Consider the following 23,461-nt stretch of genomic DNA (forward strand, 5'->3'; position numbering starts at 1 on the left):
TTCCATCCTTAGAACCTTTCCAGGTTGGATTTTACATTTGATCTTATCTATTTTCCAACTAAGAAATCTTGAAATTTCCAACCTTAGTAATTGAAATTTTTTTCCTGTGTTTAGCGAAAAAAGTGGTTGAAAATTGAAATTTTTCTCCTGTCGTCGCAAACCCTTTTGACTTTTTGAAATATCCTCCACTCCGAGCTCCCCTCCCCCCTAGTAGATACTTTCTAAACACAATCACAATGGGGATAGAAATTCTATTGTTTCAAGGTTAAAAAAATCCAGTGGGATGGTTTTGGAGTGCAATTTTTAGACATCAAATTTCCCAGTGGGGCTGACATAACATTGCATTGTTCCACAGGATAAGCTACATATTTTTGGAATCCTCAACTATCCTAGTTTAAAAGAAATGCTCGGTCCCCAAAGCTATTTCCTGGTCAATTTTTCATACTGGGCCCGAGTTTAGGAGGTACTTTTTACCCTTTGTAAGGATTTGTTCAAGAAAATATCTTTCCATGTATGATATAATCTGCTATATCTCATGAAACACATGAATAAATTAACCAGTTGCTTTGAAACTTTGCTTTGAAACTTAAATAAATAAGATTGAAAAAATGAAAAAAACTAAGAAATGATTGAATTGGTAATTTAAAGTTTGTTAGAAATGGCTTTCCTTATAAATTAATTTTTAACATGCATGCTTCAGTTTTTTTTTGGCAGGTAGTCGATAAATTCTACCGTAACTGAACGGCATTTCAATTCTTCCAGCTTCGGCAGTATAGCACCCGTATTTTTTCTACGTAATTAACGTCTATTCCACTTTGCGACTTTTTCGAATGATTAAAACCGGGATTTTCGGGCTCTAAACATGCGATTTTTTATGTTGCTTTCTTTTAGTTTGAAGCTCCAGCAGTAGCGAAAAAATCGAATTTGTGTCAAAGCACTTGAAAGGCTTTTATTTTTTGAAAATCTTCAAAGTGGAAGTCACTAAGAAACGGAATGAAAATTTCTGGCTTTTGGTAAGGTGCTATAGTACGCTATAATGCATTTGTAGGTCATCGAATTTACCTGGAATCTAATTACAATAAAATTAGTCTTATTCAACTTTGGAGAATTCAAACGTACACGATAATACACCTTTCCCATAATCCGTAAAACTAATGCGCGCGCATTATTTTGATGCTCTCCACCGTTTGGTCTCTGGAGGTAAAAAACCCGTTTTTGCCTGCGTTTCCTTAGGGAAAGTTGGTTTTTTGAGCTTTTCTTAAGTTCTGTCGAACAAAATCCCCTCAAATTTTAGTATGTTCAATCTATTCATGATATTATACCACCCTGAAAATATTTTGCCAAAAGAAGATCGCTATCAAAAGTTAAAGGCTGAAATCCCACTTTCCCTAACCCCTCGCAGGCAAAAACGCGTTTTTTTACCTCCCAAACAATTTTTACACAACGGTAGAGCGCACATTTTCCCGGGCAATTTCTAAGAACTTTAAATTACCAATTTCAATTTTACTTTGATGATAGTTAGATTTTTTAAAGAAACAACGTGCGCATTTCATTTCGATGGATAGTCCGTGCTTTACTTGCTTAATTTAGACTCGATTTTGTGGAAGAAGTACTACGAAAAGTGAAGGTGGCCACTGCGGCATCAGCGGACGATGGGCGAACTCAAAGCGGTCGCGCGGAAATGTAGCGATAAAATAATAACGGGTGGGAAACCACCCAGTGTCGGGTGTTTTCGGAAATTTAGAAATTTCAGCACCCGACAAAACACCCGACAAAACACCCGACAGCACCCGACTGTCGGGTGCACCAGCAGGGTCGTAACTGCTATTGCTTCAAAAATTGAGTGTTTGATTAGGTTCGATTAATTTTTTTAATCGAACTTTAATCGTTCGATGGAGTTCGATTAGTTCGATTGGTTCGACAAGTTCGATTGATCGGGTCTGGCATAAAACACCCTTTGAAAATGACAACGTCCGTTTAACATCCATTTAACGTCTTTTTGATGATAATAACTGATTAGAATTGAATTTTTAAATGAAACTTAGCAAGATAGATAGGGCTTTTGTACATACCGCCATTTAACATCCATCTGACGTATTTTTCATGATAGTTTCTCATTGATGGGATTGAATTTTCAAATGAAATCTAGCATGATAGACGTTTGGTACATACCACACTTTTGAATTTGGCAAAACTGCTATATCTGTTCAGGCCATCAAAGATATCATTTTTTATTCAAATTTTCGATTCCCTGTTTGCCTCAAAGCACGTATACGACTTTTATATTTATAGTTTGTATGCATGCATGAAATAAACTAATATTTTCTTGTACACGATCAAATTTAGCCTAATTCAAACCCGTAAATTGACTAAAAAATAGCATGTAACAGAAGAATGAATCCTATAAAATAACCTAATAAACACCCCTTAAACACCCCTGCCTCACTGACCCGGTGTGAATTTTATCGCTAATGGGGATGAATTGAGGAAAAATATCTCAGTGGGAATAGAAAATCCCTTTCAGTTTATGACAGGGGATATTGATTTTTAGTATTTTCAATCACAAGTATCCAGTGGGGATGGGAAATTAAGATTTATTTTTACAGGTGGAATAGTATAATATTTTTTTTTTCCAAGAGACGAATTTCAAATTTCGTTCAATCAGTTTCCATATTTTTTTCCAGGGGTGCATCTTCTTGCTTGTGAAGGGATAAGGGGTTTGTATAGTTGTATAACATATGTAGTGTGCTGCTTGTGCGTTTCCCTGAAAGGAAATACCACTCAATTGAGTCCTCGGGTTCCACATGAACCCGTAGCTGAATGGTAAAGCAAATACCCGTGAATGACATGGTTGTGAGTTCGAGTCTCGCTGGATCCGTTGGTTTTAAAACGGTTCTGGTGGCTGGTCAGAAGACAACACGGAAGCGACTGTATTCACTTCATTGTAATACATAAGGGCAATATTCATGATTTTTTAAAAGCGTTTTTCTGCTTTGAATTATTGTCTTAAAAGTTTTACTTTTGCATATATTATGTTCCCGTCTCAGATCAGACACACATTTCATATCAGGACAGTGTCTCCCTATTGTTATATTATGCTGATTATAAGCAAAAAATATTGTTCTTTTGCTCTTTCTAACCTATCTTGCTCCACATTCGTTTTAATTCAATATAAAAAAGCTTGTAAAATAATATTGATGAGAAAGCATACGATTTCACTCTTATTTAAAAACCCTTTAAATATGAGTTTTTGAATATTTTACTCACACGCATTCTGATGTTGTTAATATTTTGACTTTTAAGCCTAAAAATGTTCTTATTTTGACTATTTTGTGAGTATTTTTGACCATTTTCCTAAGAAATAGGGTGTTTTTGCGTCGACAAAGTCTTAAAATATTCTTAAAATTTTGGACATCGAAGCCCTAATATAGTTTGTTCTTATAAAAAACGTGCAAATTGTCATTCTTTATACACAATTTTGACTTTGAATGAGTATACACATTTTTTTATAAGAACATCCAAAATCTTTGAAGCCGTAAGATGTTTTAAGCTTTTTAAAATTAAGCCTAAATATGTTCACCTGTTCTTATTGTCACCATTTTTGAGCATTTTAGTCCATTTTCTAAAGAAATGGGCCTTTTAAGAGTCTGTCAAGCCTTAAATTGTTCTTAAAGTTTTTAAATTCTCTTTGAATAGATATTGTGTAATTTACAGAATGATTTCACACTTTTTTTTTCAAACACCCGGAAAATTTTCAGGCTTTTGAGACACGCCATAACTTATCTGAGAAAGCAGGCTGAGAGATGCTTAGGTACAGGGCTTGGCAATGCTGAAAAATACTTATAATAAACGCATACTTTGTACTTTATCGATTGTCAATTGTGGAATTACCTATTTGTCGAATTTGTTTTTTAGTTGTTTTTTTTCATTTTTCATTTTTGTTGATTTAGTTTTGTTGCGGTTGATTTGCCACTTTGTACTTGTCGCGTTGAGTTGGTGATATGATTCCATTTTTTGGTTAGAATGTTTTTGACTTTTAGCTTAACATGCGTTGTTTCTGAATTTTAATTAGCTTTTTAAGATATATTCCATTTAAAACTTTTAAAAAATCCCAAATATTTGAAGAATTCCAGCCAAAAACAGCTGAAATCGAGAAAAAATATTTTTTCTAGGCTCAAGGTAATGCTTAGATTTTTGTCATACCTAGATATGCTTATAAGTGCAATGCTTATAAAAAACTTTTGACTCTAATTCTACGTTTTTTAAGAAAATCGCTAGTTCAAACTCTAAAGGCTTTTATTTCCGGATGTAGAAGGAGTTAGAAGCTCGTTCATAGTATAGTCCGCCTTTTGTTTCTTCTATTGTTTCGAGCTTGCGGCAGCTTAAGGGGGGGATAGGTTAAGGGAATTAAAGCAGTCAGGCCAGCTGCGGGGGTCTCACTTTGGAATTTTTTTTTTGCTTGACCATGAAGCACAAAGTTGACCAAAAATGAAGATTTCTTACTCAAACTGGGCATTTCAAGAGCGCTTCGCCCTCCTCCATACCATCCCGGGCAAAAGGTTGTAGACTTTTAAAAAATGCATGAAAATTTTCAAAATAAGCTCTAAAAACCCATTTTTACAAGAGCCACTGTTGTTTTTCTTGGATTTGAAGAGTTTGGGTGAAAAGATCGAAGATTGCGGGTTCAATGAGTTTTGCTCTTCAACTTTTTCGAAAAGACATCTAATTAGACCATATTTGAGATGGATTTATCAATCATAAACAACTTTTCAGAGCTCTTTGGTCCACCCACAACCTGTGTGGCTGAATTTCACCCATTTTCAATTATTTACTTAAAGCGTTAAGGCGTTTAAATCTGGGCGACCTTCCAGCACAGCTGGCCTATTTCACTTTCAGAAATTTTAAAATAGTCCTTTTAAGGGTTTTGATTTCGACTGAAAGAATTGTAAAAAAGTCTCTTTTAGGAGCACTCCACTAAAAATTTGGTTTCTCTAAGGGTTGGTTAAGGTCGGTTAATAACCAACAAAGTAAGAATATAAGTGGGGAAAATTTTCACGGGGGCTGTGAGGCAGGGGTGTGATAACATCTTGTTTCTTTCTTGATTTTTTATAAAAGGATAACTTCGGGGTAAAATGTTTCTTTCGAAATCCCAAGGGGATAGAAATTCTATCGTTCCAAGCTTTAAAAAATCCAGCATTTTGAATGTTTTGATTATCAAGGGAATGCTAAAAGAACCGATAAAATCGAAATATTTTAGTTACAGTAATTAAAACTTTAAAGTGACTGTAATTGAATCGCATCAAAAAGCAAAGAGAAAAAACTTAATCCCCTCCTTTTTCTCAAAAATCACGCTTTTTCGAAAGAGAATTTTTAGAAATTTCTTCATGACTCTTGAACTCGTGAAACAGATTTAAACTATGATGCTTAAAATTTAAGTTAGCATTTCCCCTTTCCAAAAGTGATACAACATGAAGGTAATAAAGATACAGATGGAGAGAAAACGTCTCAGTAATGACCTAAATGGTCGTTGAAATCTTTTATAAATCTATTAAAAGCGGTTTTTCTTTGATGTACCATCATTGGAAGCAAAAAACATCAATTTATAACTTTATAAGAACAGAAAGAGGCTGGTCCGTTGATTTTGAAAAACTTAATTTTGCGAGAAAATCTTAGTTAAAATGCGATTCGAAATAGTTTCAACTGATTTGAGGATAAAAGAATATATTAATTTCATAAGGATATATTTTTTTGGGCTGGCATTTTGAGAACATTGAGAGTCGCATCACATCATTGAAAGTTTCTTATCTTAAAATCTTCATGTCTAAGTGGGCGGCGGTTTTCATACTCTGACAAAATGATCGATAGAAGGTTCCTAATCGTAACACGTAATTCTTTTTTAAATCTATCGATGTCTTTATGGGCAGCTTCCCCTAGAAGTTTGAAGTATTGTGCTTATTATGTGAAGTTTTTTTCAATTTTTTATGACTAGGCTATTATATTTCAATATACTTGTTAAAAATGTAATGTCTTTTCTTTCATCTTAAATATTCCCACGAGTATACCATAATCATCTTATTCCCAAAGCATCCAAACAGCTGTTTGCTTCCGATGATGAATCAGAATAGAACAAAAGACATTGACTCTCCATCTATCTTTATTACCTTCATGGATACAGTAAATCTAGCATTGTTCAGTAGCGGCCTGGCCTAATTTTCTTGGTGGTGCAAACTATGAAATTGGCGCCCTTGTTTTTTTTTGTCCTTATTAGCGCCCTCCATCACTAACTATTAAGTGAAAATGTTAAACTGTAAGAGCAGTGACTGGTTGAAAGTAACGTCCGGAAACTTCGAGTTAAAAAACTTTTATTTATATGAAAATGGTGGTAATGATAACTTGATATCTGTTTCCTTGTTATAATACGAAATGTCATACTCATAGTTTTCTGAACAAGGAAAATTTTTCGATTTTCAACTTTTAAAATGTCTAAAAATGCCCCAATTTATACCGACTTAGCACCAAAAATAAAGCTCCTCAAATAAAAAACATGAGCTGTTGATACTTGAAATGGAAGTTTTATACCTAGTAAGTCGATTTGCTCAATATTTTTATTTTCTAATAAAACTCTATCAGAAAAATTCATACCTGATAATATTTAAACTTTTGCGCCACTGGTCTTACTTCACTGTCCATTAAAGATTACACGTTTTTTTTTTATTAGAACACCTAAAATTTGGCTGAGCCTGGATGTGCTTATTTTTTTAGCAATTTTCAGCCTAAAATGTTCTTAAATGCGTTCTTAATTTTTCAGACTACTCTAAATCGACAATATGATACAAAATAAAGAGCACTTAAATTTGGCAAAATTTGGACAATATTTGACTCTCGACTTTTGAAGATCCACCCGAGGATCCACCCCTAACTTCGGTTAGAACTGCTTAAAAAGAGGAAAAAATTGTAGTTTCTTGTCATTTTTTTTCAAACTGAGGCTGGGCATGTTCTTAAGATGTTCTTAATTTTTCGACGAATTTCAGCCTATATGTTCTTATAAACTAGGTTCTAATAAAAAAAAAAACGTGTAATGGCTGAAAGAGGCCCCAAAAATTAGAAAGTTGGCAGGAATAAGAGTTATTTGTAAATTATAGCGCCGCAGGCAAGACATTTTTGTATAAAAAAGGTCAAACAGCTTAAAAGATCTTCTAAAAAGGAGAAAGTTAGTTAGCATAAGACCACAAAAAACCACAGCTAGCATTTTTCTCATTTTGGGGGGTGAACATCCTCTACATCCTCTACACAACACTTCTCTTGCTTTGACTTTTCGCAATTCCATGTTGATAGTATTTTTGAAAAAATTCAAGAGAAAGGATGCAAGAGCGTAAAATAAAACGAAGCGCCGCAGGCGAAAAAAAACAAACATTGCACTTATAGAAGGCGCTATAAACTTGTCAAAAGGCGTGAAATCGCCAAATCAAACATCAACTAAATTTTGGCGCCCCTTTGAAAAGCTCTTTTGGCGCCCCTCTCAGACCTTTCTGGGTGGTGCACTGCTTACCCTGCACCCCCTGCCAGGCCGCCACTGATTGTAATATTTTTAGTTTTCTCACAATCTCGACCCAAAAAAAAAAACGTTTCCTGCCGGCTAATGGTCTTCAAAAGTTATGGTAATTTTACCTGAGTTCGAATTTTCGTTTGATTAAAAAAACAACATGTATTGTGAAAATGGCTGAAATTGAATCCAAATTTGTTAGAAAAGATGAAATGAAATTTGAATTAGCCTGAAAAAAATTTTTCCAAAACAAACTATTAGATGACCCAGAAAAAAGTATAAGAGTTTCATGGGTTATTGTGTCCAAAATAATGTGAACTTTTAATGATTTTTTTTGCATTGTATTAAAGAAAGGGAAAACAAACTTAAAATTTGGCATACTCTAGCTTTTTTATATTTGGTACAGTGGTTCTCAAGTTTTAAACTTCTAAAGTCAAAATTTACTTTTGAAAAAGTCGAAAAAACACGTCAACAAAGGGTATAAAACATCCCAAAACACCACTTATACCGTGGGGAAACAAACAAAAACCGACATTGTCCGCACATACCCAACACCCATTTTTGCCTAATCCCCCTGAATTACTGTAGTTAGCTAATAGCGTAGAAAGTTTTCATGTAGCAAAAACACGAATCCTATGAAATAGGCTAATAATGTTTCTTTTATCTACTTTAGTATAAACGAAATATTTAAAGTGAAAAATCAAAATGGGTAATTCAACCTCACAAGTTGTTGTTGACAATTGCAATTATTTGATTGCCACTCTAAGTATTGACATTCATGTGAAAGAAGCATTACTGGAAAGTTGCCGTGATACAACGTTTGTTAAAGTTCCTTTGCCTGCTGATGGTGTCGACTTGTTCAACTTTTTCAATGATCCTCAGAGGAAAAAGAAGCTTGACTCTTTGTTGAAACAAAAGTCTATTTATCAAGATCAATACGATTTACTCTTACCACAAAATTGTTTAACGGACTCTAAAAATTGGGACGTGACTATCATAACTCGTGTTGCTGGGGAATTTCTTTTTCTACCAAATTCTTCCAAAGCAATTATCAAGGATGCTCAGAAGTCTAGAAACGGTATCAAACACGGCAACCCGGAAGAGTTTAAACAGCAACAGACATTTGACGATACGATGGACGATATTGAAAACCTGCTGATCAAACTAAACTATGTTAAAATGAATGATTTTCATAACTTAAGAAACAAGACTGTAGAAATTGATTTGAAAACTTTGACGAACTACCACAAGACGCTGATGACAAACATGCAAAATCACCTCATAAATGAACAAACTAAAGCAAGTAAAGACATTTTGAAACAAGTTATCGATTATATCAACGTCAAAAGAGGTGAATATATTCTATTTTCTTCTATATCTCTACTTTCTCTTGATTATACAGGGAAACTTACACAGTTTTCGCAGATTTCACTATTTTATTTGAATTTTTCGCGGTTGGTCAAATTTTGTAATATTTTGAAAGTGATATCAGAAAAGTTTTTGTTGAATTTCCATTCGATGATCTTTTGAAACCGTAAAATTGTTAGTAAGGGAAAGTAAAATAAACATCTACTTAAATAGATCAAAAGCATTTTTTTTTAATTTTTCAATTTTTAAAGCATTTCTTAAATTTTAAGCGGGAATTAATTTTTCAGTTTTGAGCTTGAAAACGTTTTCGCCAGTATAAAAAGCGAACATTAGTTTCTGCGAAAATCAGTTCTCTTAACCCTATTCAACCTAGGCTTTTAGGGGTGGTTCAGAACTAAGGGGGGGGGGGGCTTTTCCTGTACCACCCCTTAACTCGGTTTAAACGATATATTTGACATTAAAAAAATTTGTATTGGAAAAGCGTCAATTTTTGTGACACCTTACTGTCAGAAATGTCATCATGTTCAAGGTGTGAAAATCTTTAGGTGTCAAATTCTTTTTTATTTTGAAGCTAAATAAAAGTTAGGAATTTACAGAAAATTAGAGCTATTACCAATAGTTTGACCTCCGAACAGAAAGAGCCCCCCCCCCCTAGTTCGAATAGGGTTAAGGTATATCCCTGTCTCTTTATTTCAGATTTTTAGCTCTACCATGTTCTTAGAAGACATCCCTACTATCATCGGGACTTATATCAAAATTTCTTGAATTTTGTTTCCTAGAAGATCTGAATATCAAGAACATTTCATATATGGAAAGATATTGCAAATTAGTAAAGACCCTTTACTTTCTTAATTTAGAACCCAGCCAAACCGTCCAGCCAAGCAAGATTCTCAGGTAGGTTTAACCTTATGTTGTTTAAAAACTCAAATTGGTAAATTTTCGCCTGAAAATTTAAAGGATTCTTTTCAACTAAGATTATCTGACATTTTTCAAAGCTAGAGTTTTTCAAGCCACTGTGTTCTGTTCATACTTTGACTTGTTAGTAACAGTAAGAAAATCTGAAGAAAAAATATAGAATACATTTTATGATAAAGCCCGGGGGGGGGGGCACTCCATTACTAAACGACGACATGTGTCGCCAAAAAAATGGCTTTAAAAATCGAACAGTAAAAGTGCAGCCCTTGAGAAGTGCAAAGGTATTAAAGTGTATTTTACCGAGCGTTTCTGACCCATACAGTGTAGTTTTATTTCATACCTTGTTGTGCTGCAGCCACCTAAAAATGAGCATGAGATGTTAACACAATGTTAAAAAAAATGTAAATGGTTGCGAGTCAAAACTATAAAGATACAACAGATTTTTACAGTCAGATCTGCAATTCGCCGGTCCCTAAACACACCTTTACAGTATATTCTGATAAAAGAAAACCCTTGTAGTGAATTCTATCAAAAGTATTCTCTTACAGTGCATTTTGAGGGTGTCGAAAAACCTACCCTCAACTGCAGCACATGTCGTGATAACTAGGATAAAGCTTAGTTCTTTCTGGTTCTTTGAGTACTATAAATATCAGCTATCTGATTTCAAATTCACATTATAGGAAGTCAGAAAATTATTAAAACAAAGAATCCTTTTGAAAAGAAAGTTGAAAGAAAAATAAACTCTTTACTTCCTTATAAAATTATTAAATTCTGGGGGTACTACCCTTGCATAGCGACGGAGATGTGCCGCTCAAAATTGAAAAATGGACACTACGTGGGACTCGTTTTGTTAATTTAATCAGTTAGTTTTTTTTCTAAAGTATAAATTTCAATTAGAGAATAATAATTTCCGATGAATACTGAAATTCCGCTCTCAACAACCGAATCTTTTCACCTACATTCTGGGGGTTAGAAAGCGAAAAAATCCAATTTTCAGAATAACAAAAGCTCTTTAGAATATTTTTTTGGCATAAAATATTTCTAAAATTTCCTGTTATAATTAATCCAATCGAAAAAGTATCAACATTTTACTATTACTAGATTTAAAGCCATAAAACCAAACCTACATTCCTACGAAAATGAGAGTCAACTTCAAGGACCAAAAAAATCTATCAAAAGTAATGAAACTAACCCCTGGGAAAGGATTTTGGGAGTTCAAAATTTCGTTTAAACTATTCAATATTTTTTTAAATGCAAATCTATATCTCTCAGGTCTGATTTAAATTTCACCTACATTCTCGGGGTCAGGTGCTGTATGGTGTATGCTTAGTGAAATCGTGAAGCAATATTCAGATTGCTCAACTGATTCCAAGCTGCAAAAGTAACTCGAAAATGTAAAGGAAGGAAAAATAACTCGAGAACGTAAAAGAAGAAAAAACAATCGAGTTAAAACACGAAATAACTCGAAACTTTAAAGGAACGAAAAAATAACTCGGGAAACTACAGAAACGTAAATAACTTGAAAATTTAAAGGAAAAAAAACCGAGTTAAAATTAAGAAATAACTCGGACATTTGAAGGGAAAAAAATAACTCGAAAATTTAAAGGAACGCCAAAATAACTCTAGAATCTACAGGAAGGAAAATAACTCGAAATTTAAAAGAACCAAAATAAACCGAGTTAAAAAACAAAAAATAACTCGAAAATTTAAAGGAAGGAAAAAAACGTCATAACTCGGTTTTTTTCGTAACTCGGTTTTTTAACTCGAGAAAAATAACTCGGGATTTCCGAGCCTCGTTAAAGCCAGAATAACAATACTTTCATCGAGGTATCAATCACTGCTTCAAAAAATGCTGAGCTTGAAAAAAAAACAAAGAAGTTGTTCAACCAATCATCAAAACAACAAAAAGCGCGCGTTAGGTCATTTAAGGGCTCTGGACATACCCAATTTTTCGATTTTACACCAACTCAAATGGCAATTTCTGCATTTTAAGAAGATTAATGTATCCCTTTATTTATATGTCCTGTTAAACCTACCTTTTCTGAATTTTAAAATCGAAAGATTGAAATGAAAAAATTAAATGAAGAAGAAAACGAAGAGTTTTTCGAAGAAGAGTATTTCACCTTTCAAAGCCTTAGATAAATATAGATAGATATGCCCCTCCGATGCATCGGAATGGGTCCTACCCACGATGGAGTAGGAATCACAGCGCAAGCAGACATTGCAACCCTGCAGATGCGAGCTGCCGAGCCATGGTGTACACCACGACACTCGAACTACACGGGAGTACGGATGTACCCGCAGGTGTAGAACCTCCTAAGTGTCTCAGCACACCAAAATGTCTGGAATATCTACCCATACTCTTGTATCAGAGTTATGGTACCCAATTCCCCTCACATGGCTTGGGTTGACCCGGGCGAAGGAGCATTCACTTGCCAAGTGAATCGTAGTGCAACGGTGGGTATCGAACTCGGGCCTCCCGGACAGAAGTCAAGCTTGATAACCACTATACCACTACGCCTACGCCTTTCAAAGCTTTAATCTCGGTAAAAATCAAACATTCTGGATTTTTTTTTGGTTCAGGTGATGTATCTATTTAGTATCTAAAAATACAATTTCGGAAAATTTTTTTGGAAGTATCTTTCCTTTAAAATCTCCAAAAAACCTCATTTTTGGCAATTTTCTCCACTAAATTTCCATACAAAACCATCTATAACTTGGGATGTAGCTAAATAGAAAATTTTTCCAAAAAATCTAAATAAAGAAATTATTTGTCAATAACTTAAAATAAAAAGTTTGAAACAATGAAGTGATTTCCCCAAGGAGATTAGGCTTTTTTTGTGAAAAGTATTTGAATAGCGTCGTTATGACGTTTTATCAAGGTCCATTCCACACTTATTCCTTAATTACTCATGATGTAATTACTTAAATTCATTTTTTCAAAAGCAGTTTGCTCTTAAACATGTCAAAGAAGCGAAAAAGGTTTTATCTTTAAATTCTGAAATTGATTTTTCACTGTGATCAGAGCCCTTAATTGTTCGATTTGATATCAGAATGAATGTTTTTGAAATAGATCTTATCGGAGTTTTTGATTTTTCTAAAAAAGCGATGCATTTTGGGATTGTTTCGGGAGTATTACAATAGAATTCTCTCGAGGAATTCCTAAGAGATTAAATTAAATTCTCATTCATGAGGGAGTGATTTTTTGTGAAAGATTTCTCATTTTACTGCCTAAAAACTTACTTCTTACTTCTTATTTAGCTCGTTTTCGCAGGTGCCAATATTGTAGAACACGTCAGGCACGTGATCTTCGAATGTTTTGATTGGTCGGCCTCTCTTCTTGTTAGCGTTGTCGTTGCTGAAAAGCAGTCTTTTGACGATGCTGGTGTTCTTTTGTCTTACAATATGGCCAAGATAGTTTTATTGCTTTCGTTTGACGTATTGAAGGATGTCTTCAGTCTTACAGATGCGTAAACATCTTCATTTGACATGACGAAGTGGAAAGTTTGTAAAAATTTTTCATCGATTCTTCTTTCAAAGCCGTCTCTCACCATCCTACGAAGCATATTAATGTAGGTGGATCGGATTCGCTGTTGTTGTTGTTCTTGAGTGATATTCCACGTTTGACAGGAATATGTCAACCGACTGTGCACCATTGTATTTAGGAGATATACCCTATATCGATTGTGCAGTTTTTTACTCCTTTGGTTCTACTTGTTTTGAGAAACAGTTAGTCTTAACTCAATCTCTGCATCTCCTGTTGAAGGTTGATTGAAGTGTATGTCGTCTTCGATATATCTGAACACTTCACCATTTTCGATGACTTGATCATTTTTAAGCGTGACGATAGATTGAGGATACTCATCTTGGTTTTGAGACTTGAAATTTATTATCATCGTTTTGGTTTTCTTGGCGTTTATTTGGAGGTGAAAACGAACAAATTTTTCATTGAGGATTTTCAGTCTTTTTACTAAGTTTGAAATTCTTTCGAATACAAGTTTTAAGTCGTCAGCGTAACCGGCCCAGTCAAGAGTGTGTTCACCGTAATAGCCTTTGGCTCTTTCATCTCTGGTTGTAGCAGTGGCACGAATTATGTACTTCAGTTTAAGAAATTTAACATTTTTCTCTTCACAGATTTGCATAAACACACGCATGACATAATCCAGTTGTATAGTGATGGGGATTCTGGCCCCCCCTTGTCGAACGCCAATTAGAAGCTCGAGAACATCATCTGGAGTTTGTGCCAATGCTGTTGTTTTTTTATGATACATAATTCAAGTAATTTTATTAGGGAAGGCGCGACTTGCTCGGGAAATCTCTGGTAGATGGATTCAAAGAGGCCAATTTCGCAAAACGTGGTCCAACGTGGAGCTGAAATCGAGGAATAGGAGATCAAATCGCTTTTGTGTTTTGTCCGAGATTTGTTGAAGTTATTTTGTCATTTATATGCCGTCTGCTGTTCCTCTATTTCGTCTAAATCCTTGCTGCTGGTCGAACAGTTGTTCGTCATGCCAGTCTTTAAGTCTAGTCAAGATTATTATCACCATTATCTTACAAAGACTTGATCCTACTTGTAAACTTATGTACGATGTCGGGTCTTTTGCAATTCCTTTAGCTGCTCCTTTCCATAAGGCAATAAGCTTTGAATGACCCCGTGATGATGGTATAGATTTCGTCGTCCATATTTGAAGAAGTAGCGATTCAAGCTCTGATAGTAGCGCGTTTAATGCGACTGCATACTTGAAGAATTTTGCAGGAAGATCGTTTTGAGGATTTACCATTGTTTAAAGATTTGAGGGTAGATACAATTTCGTTCTTTTTTGGAGGGTCAAAATTGATGAACTCGCGGGTAATTTGTTGCAATAGAGCAATATAATTTGGTATATTAATAAGTTCAATGGGTTTCAATTTATTATTTACGTTGCCGTGAAATGTTTTTCAAAATATGTTTTCAATGTCTCTGGGTCACACGCAGATTTTTGTCCAATAGATTTGAATGTTGAACCGTCGGACTTAATGGTTTTGAAGAGCTCTTCAACTTGTAGTTTTGTTGCAAACTTGTTTATTTCGTCAGCTTCTTCTTGCATCGTGAGATTTCTCAATTACCGTACACGTTTTTTAATTTTCTTTAAGAGCTTTTTGTATGTCTCTCCATTTCGTGTCGTATCGGATCGGTTACAGAGCAAAGAAATCAGTTCTTCATCATCGTCTTTCCAGAGTTTTTTTTCGCTTGTTAATTTTTAATTTTGGAGGAAGTTTGTCGTTTGTAGCTTTCTCGATAGTTTTTAAAAGATTCTGTGAAAACACATTTACGTCTTCATCGAACGGACGATTCGTTTCAAGCTTTCGATTCAGATTTTCAACAAATGTTCTTCTAACTGTACGTATTAGTAGAGACTTGACATCGCGTTTCGGTTCGTTTGGTGTTTTGTTGTATCTTCTTCGAGCAATTCTGGTCGTGGGAGTACACATGGTTGCTTTGGGAAGTCGGTGGTCTGTGTCAATATTAATACCTCGGTAAACTCTACAGTTTGTCATATAATTTTGGACGTAAGGTTCAGTAAGAATGTAATCAAGGACCTTGCGGGTTTTTCTGTAATTGCCGTACCATGTATAACGATGTATCATACGGTGCTTGAAGAAAGTGATCGAAATACAGAGTACATGAATACGACAAAATGCTTTTAATCGGTTTCCATTGTCATTACAAAGTGGAACAGTGATAATTTTCTTTCCGTCGAAGAATCATCTTTTATTCGAAATGGTAGTTGTAGCGTTAAAGTTTCCGACGACGATAAGCTTACGTTTCTTTTGGGTTTTTACGATTGCTTTGTTTAGATTTGAGTATAACACGAGTTTTTGTTGATCGGTTTCGTCTGCTTCTGTTGGTGCGTAGCCGTTTACAACTCGTATATTGAACCCGTTAACCTTTAGATCGATTGCCATTACGCGGAGGTCTGAGAAGTCGGGAGTAGAAATGTCAATATCTTTGGACGTTTCTTCTTGTATCCTAACCAGTGGAATTGAATTCTTCACCGGAGTCCAATCGAATTATTTTCGTACCAACGTCTCTCCACCGTACTTCTTGGAGGCAACAGAATGTGAGGTGAGATTTTGCGACTGCCTTTGCGATGGAATATATCTTTCCCCCATCATCTTCTCGGTTCCACTTCGTGTGTTAAGGGTTGCAAAGTTCCAGGTTTTAAAATTGTTCGTGCGGAAATTTTCTTTGGATTTTTTAGTTTTTTTGTTCGTTTTCAGAGGCATTGAAGGTAAAGAGTAAGAAGGATTTAATAGTACTTTTTCGTTCACAAATTCAAATCTGTTGATAGTTGTCTCGAACGAAATACGTTTTGGTAACCCTTGGCATCCAGCCAGGGGTTGGGTGACTGAGCATCAATGTCTATTGTCAATTGTACGATATCATGAGCGATAGGCGGTGTGGATGATTGTAGTAATCAACTACAATTCCTCGGACCCAGTTAACGCAACCCCCAGAAAAATCATCGTTTTCTCCATGGTTAACCCCAAAGAAATTGTAAAGCTCTCAAAGTTCTATTCTAAAGCTCATTTATAGTAGTGGCCAATAAAATCTGAAAATCGACTTTCTTAAAACATGGTCATATTGCATACCAAAATGTCACAAATATGATGGAGATTTAGAAAAACATTAGAAATATACGTCAAAAATGATGAGAGATAAATAAAAGTTTTTTGTCTTTTGACTAAAAAAACATGCGCCATTGCATTATGGGCATGAAATCCTGAAAATTACAAATATTGTTTTGGGAATGGATTTTTAGCAAGTATTTGATCAATTGAATCGCGGTTCAGCATCTAAATTGCAATTTCAAAATTTCAGTAAGTAGTGAGCAAGGGTTTCATGTTTGTAGGTTTTAAGGTGTAATAGTGTAGGTTTTAAGGTGTAATTTGCGGGTAATTTGATTATAACCTACAGTTTAGAAAATATTTAGGTACAAATTATTTAATTGTGACATTAGTAACTTTGCAGTGAATCACTGTACAAAATTTGAGGCCAAAAGGACTATTTTTTATTTGTAAATATGTAAATTGTAAATATGTAAGTTGTTTGGGGTAAATAGCTAAAATTGCTTTTTTTCACAAAGCAATAAATTTTTTCTTAGCAGCTTTTACAAAAACCACACCCAGGAAAGAAATTCAAAGGTAGCCTAGACTCACCAATAAAAAGTTTCCACCCTTACTGTTTCTATCAGGATATAGGGGTACCTTTTTTGTTGTAGGTTTTCAGGGGTATCCACTGGTATTCAATGTAAAGTCGACTCTTGGAGATTTTGTAAATCTATTAATTTTCAAATGCCCGTTTCCTGAAAAGCTCTCGAAATATCAGAATTCAAGACATTTTCATTAAATGTAAAGTTCGTTTGAAATATAGTAAATATATATTTCAGGTTTTTAAAAATGATAAAATATTGAATGTAGGACAAATTTACTAATAAGAGATGTGTTTTTTCCAACTCTCTTTGAAATGTAATGAAACGCTCATATTTACACTATATTTACAATTTGGGAAATCTATGATTTCGCCCAATGTAACACTTTAAAAATCGTATCATATTTTAATCCTCTACACGTAAGTAAAGTATAGTACCGCGCTTAGGTAGATATAAGAAAAGACTCTTGTAAATAGATAGACTGTAATAAGTTAAAAGCTCCTGAATTCCTGAAATGGTTCACCTGTGAATGGTTTCGCACAGCCACCCTTTTTAAGCTTGATATCACGTGACTATGAAGAGCCGATAAAAACAATAATAAATTCATTTTCATCTTTTTAAGGGTCGAGAAGATTACACCAAAAGAGGTTGCATTCACAGCTGAAGAAACTTCCATTATCTACACTGTTCAATGTTGGAAGATTAAAAATGAAACGAAAATAATTGAATCTGTCAAAAATGTAACATCAACAAACATAAACCAAAAAGTTTGGATACAGTGTGAAGTAGATATCAAAAGTGGATATACATATGAATTCGTTTTCAATACTGACAGAGCTGATGACTCCAAAATCATTGTTCAACTTCCGCGTAAGACTTGCCTGGAAAATTTATTTAGGGAAAATCATTTTGAAGATTAGGGGCTACAATCAGTGCCATAACGTATTGGCACTTTTGGCTAATTTACCATTTTTCGAAAATTGAAGTTCGAGCGAGAATGTCAATAGACGATATCGGCTTTCCGAATTCTCCCCGAATGATTACCCATGATGCATTGCGCAAAAAAATTCACGGATGATATCGACTTTCCGTGAATTTTTTGCGCAATGCATCATGGGTAATCATTCGGGGAGAATTTGGAAAGCCGATATCGTCTATTTCGGGCCTTCAACTTGGTTTCAACGATTATTTCGATCTGGGAGGGATTTATTGGTTTCTAGGCTATATTTCAAGCCCTACTGGACCATTTTTGAACTTTTGGATCCTTATATCCTAAGGTCTTAAGTTTAGCGTTAAAACTCAGAGTTAAAACTCTACCCTTCGAACCTACTTTAGAGCACTTGCAAATCGATTGTGGTTTCAAAACACCCCTGTGGATTTCCTTTTTGTGCCAAGTATTTCGTCACCGACTGTAGATACTTTTTGATATTCTCGTAATACTATCAATTGAAAAAAATTTAAAGGAAATATTGATAGGACTTTAACTATTTATGGGATCTGATTTTATTGTGACTTTAGGAAACTCTCATTTCTTTCCAGGCAATCGTCATCATACAAGTAGGAAAGGAGAAACATTAGTCTACGCTCATAATTGTGGAAGGCCTTCCAATATACACGCATTCGAAGTTTCGAACGAGAATGGAATCACAGATGACGATACATGTATCCCAATCAGCACCGGTCCTTCAGTTGCCAACACTGTCAAAGAATTCAATCAAAGAGCAATGCAGTATTACAAAGACCATATCGGCACCAAAACCTTCCCACCCTCGTATTACGTACGAAATGTAAACATGAAAGAAGTTATCGCCAGTCTTGAAGAACATTCATCGCTTCTTGGAGGAAAAATTCTCGTCGGATATAATCCCATAAGCCATCTCAAAATACTTGGACTCAATGATGAAAAGATCGAGAGTGTTCTGCATTTTTCTGAGTGCCCTGATTACTATGACAACACAATCGTTTGTATTTATCCGAATCATGGCTTGCTGTTTGTTTTCGTGGTCGGTGAAAACGAAAAACATATTGACAAGGATTTGGCGAAAGTTAATGCAGTCTTGAAAACATGGTGTTATGTTCACAGGCAGATTCTCCAAAATGGTTTACAGTGGAGTTTTGTCTATCTCTTCTTACCGGCTTAAGCGACTTGAACAAATAAGCAACATCCTTGCTTAAATCTAAACACAAAGAGTCAGGACTTTGTCATTTCTTTCGATGAAAACTTTGGACAATGGTTGACCACTTCTTAAAATTAATCCGAGATAATCGAAAGCTTTCATCACCTTCAACGCCAGGAATAATGGAAATCATTGCAGGGAACATGATGGCAAGCATGGCACAAACCAAATCTACCTACCTTCCTCGTGTTTCAGGAAATGACACTATTAACGTTAAGACAATCCTGTTAACTGAACCTCAAATTTCCTGCATCGAAAGCCAGTCGAACTGGAAGATGATTCAAGCTTCCTATGGCGCTGGCAAATCAATCACTTTACACGAAATTGCAAGGAAACTGCTGAAAATGAGCAACCAAGACTTGATTATAAACGTACTTTTACTTCGACCCATTCAGTGCACTAGATAAGAAAGTCGACCATTCATTTAACGAGCTTTGTAAACAAGAAAAATTGACACAAAAACGAGAAAATCTCATCTCATTATCGCTTTCTGAAGCTGTTGGTGAAAGAAGGAATGTCACCGATTTTTACAACTGTTCCTCATTACCATCCAAAAATATTGCTGACGTCATGCTTCTCTTAAAAAACAAACACAAACATCGAAAAATACATTTCCTTTTTGATGAAGTTCCGCAAGAGCTGTTCACAAAGACCTACTCGGAAACACTACGTAACCATTTAGAGAGTGAATTTCGAGAATCAGTGGTCGTGATTGCCCTCCAAAGTGTACAGAAATCTCGAAAGATAACCGAGGAAGGCAAGGTCACCAATTCACAAAAGATTGATTTAAACAGCTCAAATATGAAACTTTTCAAACTACCAACGACAATTAGGATGAGCACTTCCCTGAACGAATTGAAAGAAATTTTGGAAGGTGAAATCGAAAGTTCACCCTGCTCCTTAAACTTAGAAGTTCGATCGAAAGGTATAACATACCATTTACGTAACATTCTTTTATAATCGTGTTCAATTGCAACGGTGTGCAAGTAAAAATGCTCATTTTTTTAATTACCGAAACATCTTTGACATTTTAATTTTAATCTTTCAGGAAACGCTTTGCTGACAAAAGACGATGAATATAGCAAGGTCATAATCCAGGAAATCCAATCAAAGGGAGATGGCGAAAATAGACCAGATGACTCTCAGTCAACAACGAAAGTCAAATTTCAGGTTAACGAGGTATTTTTGTTAATGAGTGCACTGTTTACAATTAGCTTACCATTGAAATTGGATAATGAAGCTATTATCTCTTTGTTGGAACCGTTTTTTTTTTAGAAATTCTTCAGACAGATTTTTTTTGATTTTGTTTTTCCAGACTAGAACACTTTTCGTGTTGGATATTACAGCTTATTTTTTAAATTCCGTTCAAATGATCTGCTTCGGAGGTAATTTGCTTCTCTATAACTTGTGAAATAAACGTGCTCTCCTTTGCAACACGCCCTCCTCATAAACCCGTTAGCAGGATCTTTCAGACAGTTGGGGTTAAATAAAGGACAAAAACTCAATTGGGAAGATTGATATATCCCATGTTTTCGAGCCGGAAAATTCAGTAAAAAATAGCACAATATTTTGCAGTGACAATTTGCTTTTCTGATTATTTTATGGAGGACAAAATTAGAGTATAATTTTCGATTGAGGACGATATTTTCATCAATTTATCCAATAAGAAGTCGTCATACTGGGTCTGTGAGAAGGGGGTGATTGCCATTGATTCCAAACCCCCCGAAATGAATAATTCCGAAACTCCTTGATGGGAAGTGAAGCCACTTATTTCAACTGCAGAAAGAAAAACAAGCATGAATTTTTAAATTTTTGTTATAATCCATAAACAAGCAGTTTTTTTAGTCTTTTATATCTAGATTTTCTTTTCAATTAAACCTTACCTTTATGTTTTAACGAGAAATTTCAAATTACTTCCCATTTATTAGCGAAAAGAAGATCGAGAAGCAAGCGAATCATTTGACCCAACGAAGCTACGCGACCCCGAAAACGTTTTTAAGTCGCAGCCACAGATGAATGAAAATGAAGAAGTCGTGAAAGAACTGTCCACTACATTCACATATATGAAAGGAAAATGTGGGCATTCTTTCGCAAGCTTTTTAAAACCACGAATCTTTCATTTCACCAAAGCTTTCACACCTTTATTTGCTTGGTTCCTTCCGATACTAGCTGCAACCCTCGAGTTCTGTTTGAATGAGAGAAAGGAGGACGAAGTCGTGGTATTATGCGAAGATATATGTCAAGTACAAATGGTCAAGTATACCCTGGAACGGATACATAAGCGTCCAATTGCATACGCACCTTACCTTACCGGAGAATATCCTCAAGACATCCACAAGATGAAGAAAAAATTCGTCAAAAATTTGGACAAGAAGGAGACAGTTCTGATATCCGATTATCGGTCTGTTCGTGGATTGGAAATGGCTCATACAATCATCTTTGTGGATCCAGAAAACGAGGCCAACGCACATTTTCTCATCGAAGCAATCACACGAACCATAACAAATCTTGATGTCATTTCAACAAAACCTTTTCCACAAAATCCTTCAACGAGTATCGAAAGAGCTTTTCAAAAATATGTCGATTGGACTTTAGCAATCAAGACACACGTTGAATCGAGCAAAGACGCAGAAGATCTTCTGAAAGTACGATTCCAATACAACGAAAAGGACGGCTCAAAACAAACAAAAATGATTTCACAGAAATTGACCGATTTCAGTTTCGACGTTTCACAATCTCTAAATGATTTTAACAAAAATGAAGAGCTATGGCAAAACTATTTCAGGTATAATTTTTCTGTTGAAATTTTCAAGTTTTAACGATCTTTATTTTATTGCAGAAAGCTCAATGAGAAGATATAAGTCATATTTTCCAAACTTAGGTGCCTTTAACCATTAGTTAGATTAGTCCTTTAACCAAATAAATTCCAGACAAAAAAAACATAATTCTTTTCCTTCAGGATGGCGTTTACTCTTTCAACTTCCATTTCATCTTTGGGAACGTAAGTCAATACAGTTGATGTCCTCTCTGATTCGGCATTGTCAATCAACTAACAGTCATTTGACAAATTTCCTTTAAATTTCTCATAAAAGATCGGACATTCTATCGCTATCATCTTCCTCGAGTTGGGGTAATTAAGATTCACGATTTAACGATTTACGATGCACAATTTACGATGCACGATTTGCGATGCACGATTTGCGATCCATGTTCCATACATAAATTATGCTGATTCATTTTTTTATTTTTTTATTTTAGGTAAATCCGAATATCTTTTATATATACGTACAATAAGGGCAATAAAATAGAGTAAATTATAGATACTTTTGGTTTTATAAATAAATAAATGAATAAAAATAATTGAAAACAACAACCGCTAGTGGAACTAGACTGTAGCAAGTGACAAGTGACAAAAGTCTGAGGTCTAACGAAAATGAACAATTGAGAAAAAAATGGAATAGCACAACTTAGTAGTTGCGCCGGGCTGTAAAACGACTCAACTGAATAAACAGAAACTTGAAAAAACTCAGTAAAATTTATTTTTAAAAAATTAATTAAGAAACATTAATTATTGCTAACTCTTGAACGAGAGTATTCAGTTCTCTACTCCAAATGGAACGGGATCCACGAATACATAACAAAGACGATCTCAACAAGCTGAATGATATCTTTGATCGAATAAACGAAATCGATTCATGGAGACGTACACCACGTTTTTCCGAAAGCATCACGGCCAATCTTTTGTAGAATGTTTGGCATTCACGTCCCATACCTCCGTTTGTAGAAAATACTAATGGGGTGAAAGTACCATTTTCGACACTGTTCACACGTTCATTGTAATGTCTCTTTTTCTCATTTTCGTTTCGTTGGAAGCACTTGCTGAGCTCCAAACCCCTGTACCTTTGAGCGCTTAGGTCAAAGACCCTAATATCAAAAAATGCTCTTTGGCCAGGTGTCCAGAACCCAGTTGCGCTTACGTCAAGTCGTGCTCCTTCGGACTTATTCGCGGTTTTGTGCGTCATTCCTTCGCCGTCAAGGGTGATTAGTCTCGGCTCGTTTCGTACGTTGACGCATACCTCATCCAAAAGTTTAGCAGTGATATCTCGTACCTCGTTATGTCTAAGAGTAACGTAGCCTCCTTTCTTGTAGGACAGAGCATGGCTGATATCAAAACGATTACCACAAACACATTCACTTGGTAGACGAGGGATACTCATAACGAATTCGCAGTGCATCGTGAAACTGTTCCTTGTTAAGATCATAGC

At 35.1% G+C, this 23,461-nt stretch overlaps 2 protein-coding genes across 2 annotated transcripts; both read left to right on the forward strand.

The window, feature by feature from the left end:
- The first annotated feature begins 8,215 nt into the window (after positions 1-8,215).
- On the forward strand, positions 8,216-19,160 carry LOC136817419 (uncharacterized). The gene is made up of 4 exons (XM_067073753.1): positions 8,216-8,894; positions 9,769-9,805; positions 17,642-17,898; positions 18,559-19,160. The coding sequence occupies exons 1-4, from the start codon at positions 8,249-8,251 to the stop codon at positions 19,158-19,160; spliced, it is 1,542 nt and encodes a 513-aa protein (XP_066929854.1). The 5' UTR covers positions 8,216-8,248.
- Positions 19,161-19,583: 423 nt separating this feature from the next.
- LOC136817435 (uncharacterized) lies at positions 19,584-22,279 on the forward strand. The gene is made up of 4 exons (XM_067073767.1): positions 19,584-20,121; positions 20,245-20,375; positions 21,125-21,981; positions 22,156-22,279. Exons 1-4 carry the CDS (start codon positions 19,767-19,769, stop codon positions 22,199-22,201), a joined length of 1,389 nt encoding a protein of 462 aa, XP_066929868.1. The 5' UTR covers positions 19,584-19,766; the 3' UTR covers positions 22,202-22,279.
- Positions 22,280-23,461: the final 1,182 nt, after the last annotated feature.

Source organism: Clytia hemisphaerica, unplaced genomic scaffold (assembly GCF_902728285.1).
Source record: "Clytia hemisphaerica strain Z4C2 unplaced genomic scaffold, Clytia hemisphaerica genome assembly, whole genome shotgun sequence".
Lineage (NCBI taxonomy): Eukaryota > Metazoa > Cnidaria > Hydrozoa > Leptothecata > Clytiidae > Clytia > Clytia hemisphaerica.

What these genes read in the sequence shown, in the direction of transcription:
- LOC136817419 (XM_067073753.1), top strand. Translation starts at nt 8,249, where the DNA reads ATGGGTAATTCAACCTCACAAGTTGTTGTTGACAATTGCAATTATTTG. An exon ending in CAGCCAAGCAAGATTCTCAG is followed by an intron (nt 9,806 to 17,641) that starts GTAGGTTTAACC and finishes CATCTTTTTAAG; the next exon opens with GGTCGAGAAGATTACACCAA. An exon ending in TCAACTTCCGCGTAAGACTT is followed by an intron (nt 17,899 to 18,558) that starts GCCTGGAAAATT and finishes ATTTCTTTCCAG; the next exon opens with GCAATCGTCATCATACAAGT.
- LOC136817435 (XM_067073767.1), top strand. Translation starts at nt 19,767, where the DNA reads ATGCTTCTCTTAAAAAACAAACACAAACATCGAAAAATACATTTCCTT. An exon ending in CTTAGAAGTTCGATCGAAAG is followed by an intron (nt 20,122 to 20,244) that starts GTATAACATACC and finishes TTAATCTTTCAG; the next exon opens with GAAACGCTTTGCTGACAAAA. An exon ending in TCAAATTTCAGGTTAACGAG is followed by an intron (nt 20,376 to 21,124) that starts GTATTTTTGTTA and finishes CCCATTTATTAG; the next exon opens with CGAAAAGAAGATCGAGAAGC.